Source organism: Podarcis cretensis (assembly GCF_951804945.1).
Source record: "Podarcis cretensis genome assembly, chromosome: 3".
NCBI lineage: Eukaryota > Metazoa > Chordata > Lepidosauria > Squamata > Lacertidae > Podarcis > Podarcis cretensis.
In genome coordinates, this window is record NC_137172.1 from 83,439 (window position 1) to 91,558 (window position 8,120).

At 55.8% G+C, this 8,120-nt stretch overlaps 1 protein-coding gene across 1 annotated transcript; it reads left to right on the forward strand.

Moving 5' to 3' along the window:
• The first annotated feature begins 1,829 nt into the window (after window positions 1-1,829).
• Window positions 1,830-4,153, forward strand: CCDC121 (coiled-coil domain containing 121). The gene is made up of 2 exons (XM_079971172.1): window positions 1,830-2,604; window positions 2,961-4,153. Exon 2 carries the CDS (start codon window positions 2,962-2,964, stop codon window positions 3,910-3,912), a length of 951 nt encoding a protein of 316 aa, XP_079827298.1. The 5' UTR covers window positions 1,830-2,604; window position 2,961; the 3' UTR covers window positions 3,913-4,153.
• The last annotated feature ends 3,967 nt before the right edge of the window (window positions 4,154-8,120 follow it).

Sequence of the window (8,120 nt, forward strand, 5' to 3'; positions counted from 1 at the left end):
ATCTTCATAAAATGCCATTACAGTGGTACCTCAGGTTACATACATTCTTAACCTGAGGTACCACTGTAGTGCAATTCATCCTGGAGGTAACCAGAAAGTGATTGACTGTGGTTGCCTCTGACTTCTCAGATACAGTGGTACCTCAGATTAAGTACTTAATTCGTTCCGGAGGTCTGTTCTTAACCTGAAACTGTTCTTAACCTGAAGCACCACATTAGCTAATGGGGCCTGCTGCACCACTGCCGCTGGATTTCTGTTCTCATCCTGAAGCAAAGTTCTTAATCTGAGGTAATATTTCTGGGTTAGCGGAGTCTGTAACCTGAAGCGTATGTGTCAGAGCTGCCTCTAGGTCCCAGCTCACAGAGGACCAACGCTAGGCTGTAGTAATGTACAAAAGTCTTTATTGAAGTTCAGTTTCCATTTCAAAGCCACAGCGTGCAGCCCTACGTCTTAAACCCTAGATCGGCGAAGTCCCGTCTGAATCTCCTCCCCTCTGACACCAGTTTAAGATCCTAGCCCTGCTCCACCTTTTACGCTGCTCTCTCCTCCTCTGGGTCCTCCTGCCCGCTGGGGCATTCCCCTTTCTGGACTCTTCCGACGCTGAGTCGCTTAGCTCCTCCCCCTGCCTCCGGCGGGCTTTAGGACCCGGTTCCCAATCCTCATTCTCTGCTGTCCCACGCTCCTGTACATTTGAACTTGCCTCTCGCGCCAACCCAGTGACCTTCCTCCTGACCGTTACACTACTTCTGTCACTGCTTCCCTCTTCCGGGATACTGGCCGGATCTGACCTCCCCTCCGTTGTCTGACTCTCCGATGGAGGCGTGGTCAGCCCTGACTCCTCTCCTCTCCCTGCTGGGGGAGACGCTACTCCCGCTACCTGTGACTCTTCCCCCCCACTATGCTCTGGTGGGGAAGCTGGTCCTGATTTCCAACTGCTGCTCTGGGAGTCCCCGCTGGCCTCTTGCTTCTGGGGTGTCCCCCTTGGGACCCCCCTTGCCCTGGCCACCGGCGCCCCCTTCTGTGAATCTTCCGATTCACTGGAGAGGCTCATGGAATCTCTCGGGCCACTGTCATCTTCTCCTACGCTGCCCTCAGATTCTTCCCCTTCGCTCTCCATCTCCCCTCTTCCCTGTGCTTCTGCTCCTGAACCCCTGACAGTATGTAACCTGAAGTGTATGTAACCCAAGGTACCCATGTGATCAGGTACCCCTGTACATCACTCCCATACAGTTGGAAGAGGCAGGTACATTCCTGGGAACTGTGGAAAGGATCCCTGTTAAATCCATCAGAACGTAAGAAGAGCATGGCTGCTGCATCAGGCTGAAGAGGGCCCATGGTGTTGCAACATCTGCCAACATCTGGAGGCCGTTCAGAGGAATCTACCTACAGTAACACATCTGGTTACAACTCGTGAACCTTGAGTTTATGCACGGTTTAGGTTTGGCACTGGGGATAGGCAGGCAGGAATTCAATAAGCCAAACATTTTCAAGTATGGAAATGCAATCCCCTGTATGGACAAGTCAAACCACGGGACTAGCACTACCAAAGTGTCCCCCCAAGCCTGGGCAGTGCATATGTTGTCTTCTGCTGCCCAGATGACAGTCCGCCTCTCGGCCTCACTGATGAAGGTGTTGTTCCAGGTGCCATCCAACCAGATTGGGGACTCCACTCGGTATTTGTGTAGTGTTTAGAATCATAGAACTGTAGTGTTGGAAGGGACCCTGAGGATCATCTAGTCCAACCCCCTGTGATGCAGGAACATGCAGCTGGTCCATACAGGGATCGAACCAACTGAGCTATCCAGGCTATCCTTACTCCTGAGCTTTTCTTCTCTCATAGAATCACAGAGCTGGAAGGGACCCAAGGGTCATCTAGCCCAACCTCCTGCAATGCAGAAATCTCAGCTAAAGCTTTCATGACAGGTGGCCAACCGACCTGTTTAAAAACCTCCAAGGAAGGAAACTCCACCACTGGAAGATCTCTCCCAAGGCAGCAGATGTTTAGGATAAGAGTTTTCTTTCTCCAGGTGGACAAGCTCTTCTGCCCAACCAGAGGCTACTCAGGAGCAAACCACATGGAAGTTAGGGTCAATGTGGGGGGTTGGTGCCCCCTGGGACTGGTATGGCAGAAGGGAGACAAGCGGTAGGGGGGCGCCAGAGCCAAAGAGACTCCGCAGAACCAACTCAAACTCGTTTTGCCCTTCTCCGCTGAGTTCTCCGAGGGGGGAGGCAGACGCGGGCCGGCGGGCTGGAGACACAGCTCAGCGGCCCAAAGGACCTCCCGGGTTACAAGCCCCGCTCTTCCCCGCGGAGCCAGCCACGCAGCAGCCGGCCGTCGGCGCCTGTCGAACCGGAGTCCCGATCGGTCCCGAGAATCGCGCCTCCTCCTGGAGGGGCCCGCCCGCCCGACGCTTTTCTTCGTGTCCCTCGGAGCCTCTTGGGCCCGTCGTCTTGAGAGGCTCTCGGGCAGCTGGAAGGAGCCCCGCCCGCCTGTCCCTCCCCGCCCGGTCGCCAGGCGACCGACAACACATCGAGGGGCCTCTCCTCCGCCTCCTGGCTCTACTTTTTCGTGCGCCACGAAGGACCCTCCAGCGCAACCAGCAGGTAGAACCCCTTCTTGCCAGGGGACCGCCCCTTTTCGACTCCCCTGCGCCCGGGAGAGCCCTCCTCCACGCCCAATTCCACCGGGAGCGTGGCCAAGAGCCGCTCAAACTTTCGGTTCCTAACTTAGCAGAGGAACATTTTCCTCTGCCCTCGAAGGGGGGGGGCGTTGGCAGCTTCCCGGCCCCTCTTGATTCCTCTGAACGGCCAATGCTCAACAGCAGGGGGGCTCTGCGCACGGAGCACGGGAGCGGCGGATCCTACTCCGCCCCCCCCCCAGGGCCCTGGGTTAGTCGGGCTCCGCGCGGCAGCCGCTCCGCTCTTGGACGACTTCTTCTCCTTCCTCCTCTAGTGCTCAGGATGCCTCGCAAGCGCCGGGGGAAGACGCTGCCACAGGCGCAGCCAGCTGGGACAGGACGCGCAGCCCCCGGAAGCGGCGCCGAGGACTCCGGGGGTAGCCCGCCGCAGGAAGGCGCTTCGCCGCTGCAAGAGGAGCTGGAGCGCGTCTGCTGGGAGCTGGAGCGGCTGCGCGGGCGGCGGGCGCAGCTGCGGGCGCAGCACGAGCTCCTGGAGCGGGAGGCGCAGGAGCTGCGCGCCGAGAGCCGGGAGTTCCTGGACTACGTGGCCAAGCGGGCGCAGCGGCGGGAGGGGGCGGCCGTGTTGCTGGGCGACGAGAGCCGGCAGCTCCTGGCGCACATCCAGCACGAGCACCGGGAGCTCCTGGCCCGCTCCGCGGAGCAGGAGGCAGTGCTGCGCGCGGAGCTGCTCCGCCAGGAGGCCGAGCTGGCGCGGCTAGGCGCCGAGCTGGAGGAGCTGCGCGGGGTGCGCGCGCTGCAGCAGGAGCAGGCCGGCCGAGTGCGGGAGCTGCAGCGCGCGCAGGCGGCGGCCCGCAAGGAGCACGTGCAGCGGCGGCAGGAGGCGGCGGCGCGCTTCGCGCAAGCCAAGGCGGCGCAGGAGCGCGAGGCGCGGGAGCGGGCAGCGCGCGTGGCCGGAGAAGCGCACCAGGTGGCCACGCGGTGCCTGCTGGAGCACAGGTGGGAGGCGCAGCGGCAGAACCGGGAGCTGAGGCAGGAGCTGGCGCGGCTGGTGGCGAGGGCGCGGGCGCTGCAGGCGCACAAGGACCGGCTGGAGGATCGCGTGCAGCGCTTGCGGCGGCAGCATGACTCGCTGCGGGATTTGGCCCTCCTGCGCCGCGGCGGCCCCGAAGGAGCAGAACGACCGGCAGCGGGGACGCGCGGAGACGCAGGAGGGCGGGCGCCCCTTCTCCGCAGCGCAGGGCAGACGAGCGGCCTCCAGACGCGCAACTGCTGAGACGCTGACCAGGGTCCTGGCGGAGAGAACCTTAAGACGAGCCTACGAGGAGCCTGGTGGATCGGGCGAGTGGCTCAGCTAGTCCAGCCTCCTGTTCTCACGGGGGCCAACCAGATGCCCGTGGGAAACCTGCAAGCAGGATCCGAGCGAAAGAGCGCTCTCTCCTGTGGCTGCCAGCATCTGGAATCCAGTAGCATGGACTGGGGCCACAGAGTATAGCCTCCAGGCTGACTAGTGGCCATCGCTGCCTCCTGTGGGATTGAGTTCCATAGTTCAACTAATGCACTGCACTAAACCCATTTTAATCAGTTTTGCTTAACTGCTGTTGTTGTAATATTACTTAATGTGGTTTAATATCTTATTCTTTTCACAGTTTGCAATTTTATTAGGTTGCTGCTTTACAAATTGCTTTGTAGAGCTGTGGTGAGTTGAGATAGAAAAACTGTTAATAAAACAGGATGGGAGGCAAACTCTCATTCTGCAGGGACAGATGAGGGAAGCCATCTCAGTGGCCCTACTTAAGGGAGCCTCACAACTCAGGCTAAGAAAACCAGGACATATGTTGGGGGTGCGGGCAGATCTTTGGCTGTGGTTCAGCAATGGTAAGGATCAGGGTCATGGCTTAGCTGGGCCCAGATAGCGCCCAGGTGCAGGATCTCCCCACATTCACTCCTACCTTGGCAATAGTGCCACTGTATTCTGCTCTGGTCAGACCTCACGTGGAGTACTGTGTCCAGTTCTGGGCACCACAGTTCAAGAAGGACACTGACAAACTGAAACGTGTCCAGAGGAGGGCAACCAAAATGGTCAAAGGCCTGGAAACGATGCCTTATGAAGAACGGCTAAGGGAGCTGGGCATGTTTAGCCTGGAGAAGAGGAGGTTAAGGGGGGATATGATAGCCATGTTCAAATATATAAAAGGATCAGTTACAGATAGGTAGCCGTGTTGGTCTGCCATAGTCAAAACAAAATAAAAAAATTCCTTCCAGTAGCACCTTAAAGACCAACTAAGTTAGTTCTTGGTATGAGCTTTCGTGTGCATGCACACTTCTTCAGATACACTGAAACAGAAGTCACCAGACCCTTCTATATAGTGAGAAGGTGGGGAGGGGTATTACTCAGAAGGGTGGTGGGATTGGGTGATTGGCAGATAGCTGTGATGAGCCTGTTGACGACTCTTAACGACTGCAATAGGTCTTACAGGAAAAAGCAAGGGGTGAGAAGGTGAAAAATGGCTTTGTCATGTATAATGAGATAAGAATCCAATGTCTTTGTTCAGACCAGGTCTCTCCATGGTTTTAAGTTTGGTAATAAGTTGCTATTCAGCAGCTTCTCTTTCCAGTCTATTTCTGAAATTCCTTTGTAATAGAACAGCTACTTTGAGATCTTGTATAGAATGTCCTGGGAGATTGAAGTGTTCTCCTACTGGTTTCTCTGTCTTGTGATTCCTGATGTCAGATTTATGTCCGTTTATTCTTTGGCGTAAGGTTTGGCCTGTTTGTCCAATATAGAGAGCTGAAGGACACTGTTGGCATTTGATGGCATACACAATGTTAGACGATGAGCAATTAAATAGTCCCGAGATGGTATGTGTGATGTTGTTGGGGCCAGTAATGGTGTTGTCCGGGTGTATGTGGCAGCAAAGTTGGCATCTGGGTTTATTGCAGGCTCTGGTGCCAGTGTCCGTGTTAAGTCTGGTTGTAGTATTATTGTGGGTTAGGAGTTGTTTAAGATTGGGCGGCTGTCTGTAGGCAATGAAAGGTCTTCCTCCCAGAGCCTGAGAAAGAGAACTGTCATTGTCCAGGAGAGGTTGTAGATCTCTGATGATACGTTGTACTGTTTTAACTTGGGAGCTGTATGTGATGACTAGAGGTGTTCTGTTATTTTCTTTTTTGGGTCTGTCTTGCAGCAAGTTCTCTCTGGGTATTAGTCTGGCTCTGTTGATCTGTTGTCTAACTTCATCTGCTCGGTATTTTAGTTCTAAAAAGGTTTGCTGTAGATCTCTTAGGTGAGAGTCTCTGTCTGTAGAATTGGAACAGATGCGGCTGTAACGTAGTGCCTGGCTATATACAATGGACTGTTTGGTATGTTTGGGATGGTAGCTAGACGCATGTTGTCAGGGACTCAGCGGGAGTGCAGGGAGGAGAGGAGATGGAGAGCGAGGGGGAGCAATCCGAGGGCAGCGTAGGAGAATATGACAGCAGCCCGATAGATTCCATGAGCCTCTCCAGCGAATCGGAAGATTCACAGAAGGGGGCGCCGATGGGCAGGGCAAGGGGCGACCCAAGGGGGACACCCCAGAAGCAAGGGGCCAGCGGGGACTCCCAGAGCAGCAGTTGGAAATCAGGACCAGCTTCCCCACCAGAGCGCAGTGGGGGGGAGGAGTCCCAGGTGTCAGAGCCCACATATGCACCACCAGCGAGAGAAGATGAGTCAGGGTTGACCACGCCTCCATCGGAGAGCGAGTTAACGGTCAAGAGGAAAGTTGCAGGCTGGGCGCGCGCGCCAAGTTCAAAGGTACAGGCGAGCGGCACAGAAGGTAGCCCGGATAGGGAACCAGGTCCTAAAGCCCGCCGGAAGGAGGGGCAAGAATCATCAGGGTCAGCGTCAGAGGAGTCCAGGAAGGATGAGACCCTAGCGGGCAGGAGGGCCCAGAGGAGAAAGGAACTTAGGAAGAGGTGGAGCAAGGCGAGAGTCTTAAACTGGTGTGGAAGGGGAGGAGACTCAGACGGGACTTCGCCGGTCTAAGGTCGAGACGTAGAGCTTCACGCTGCGGCTTTAAAATGGAAACTGAATCTCAATAAAGACTTTTGTATATAACTAGTCTAGCGTTGGTCCTCTGTGAGCTGGGACCTGGAGGCAGCTCTGACAGTAAGTCCCGTCTCAATTCAAAGAACCTCGCAACATGAGAGGACGCAGCGAGGGGCGAAGATTGGTGTTTCGCGAGCTCACAAAAGCAGCACAAGATGACTACAGAAGAACGACTGGCAGCTTTGCAAGATGCCGTGGTACAACTTAACGCAGAAATACGAGCGGCAAGGAGGAGAGAAGAGGAATCAGATGCTGTCTGCAAGGATCTGCAAACCAGGTTGGAAATGTTGACTAAACAGGGGCCAGGGATCGGGAAGAGAGGGGGGAGCCTGGTGTCGCATTTCGATGGGAGTCTGCAGCAATATCCTAACTTCAGAGCAGACGTAGTTTTTGCGCTAAAGTTGCTGGAGAAGGACTTTAGAGATGAGCAGGAGAAAGTAGGCTTCATACTAACGCATCTACATGGAGAAGCTAAAGCGTGGTTGCGCAATCTGTGGAGAGATAATGATCCAGCCCTCCAAAACGCAAAAGCCTTCATTAAGGCAATGGACGATTGTTTTTTATCGGAGATAGATGTGGATGTCGCTAGAAAAGAGATTCACGGTTTGAAACAAGGCAGAGCCACTGTAAGGCAATATCATTCCCACGGTTCGGACGGGGTCTGTAGCGGTTCTAACAGTCCCGCCGGCGGTCTGTGTACTGGCTTGGCCCTTTGGCCCGCGGATTTCGACTTCAGGATAGAATATATCCCCGGAGACAACAACATCATGGCTGATGCGCTATCCAGGAAGCCGCAGTATCTGGAGGAAGCAGCACCGGTAGCAACCAAACACATTTTCGCACCCAAGGCGTGGGCATGCGCTTCAGCCACCGTAGACCTGGAAGCGATACGGCGCGAGCTGCGAACAGATTCCTTCGCGCGATCCAAGATGGAGGAGGTGCGCAGCGGCACGGCGAAGGACGACGAGTTCCAGATACGCGACGGACTGCTCCTCCGCAAGGGGGCCATCTACATACCGGGAGATGAACTCCGCGCGACAGTACTGCAACAGCTACACGACGCACCCAGCGCCGGACATTTCGGCAAGGAAAAGACGGTGGAATTAGTAGCCAGAGACTTTTGGTGGTCCAAGATGCGGGGAGAAGTCGCGGATTACGTCACGAGGTGTGACACATGCCAAAGGGCCAAGCCAGTACACAGACCGCCGGCGGGACTGTTAGAACCGCTACAGACCCCGTCCGAACCGTGGGAGAGGGTGGCCTTGGATTTTGTCACTGACCTGCCCAGCTCGAGGGGCAAAACAGCAGTACTCGTGGTAGTCGACATGTTCACCAAGATGGCGCACTTCATTCCTTGCGCGAAGGTGGCCACAGCGGAACAGACAGCCAAGCTGTTC

Bases quoted from the DNA above. Each gene is read 5' to 3' on its own strand.
- CCDC121 (XM_079971172.1), top strand. From the start codon at position 2,962: ATGCCTCGCAAGCGCCGGGGGAAGACGCTGCCACAGGCGCAGCCAGCT.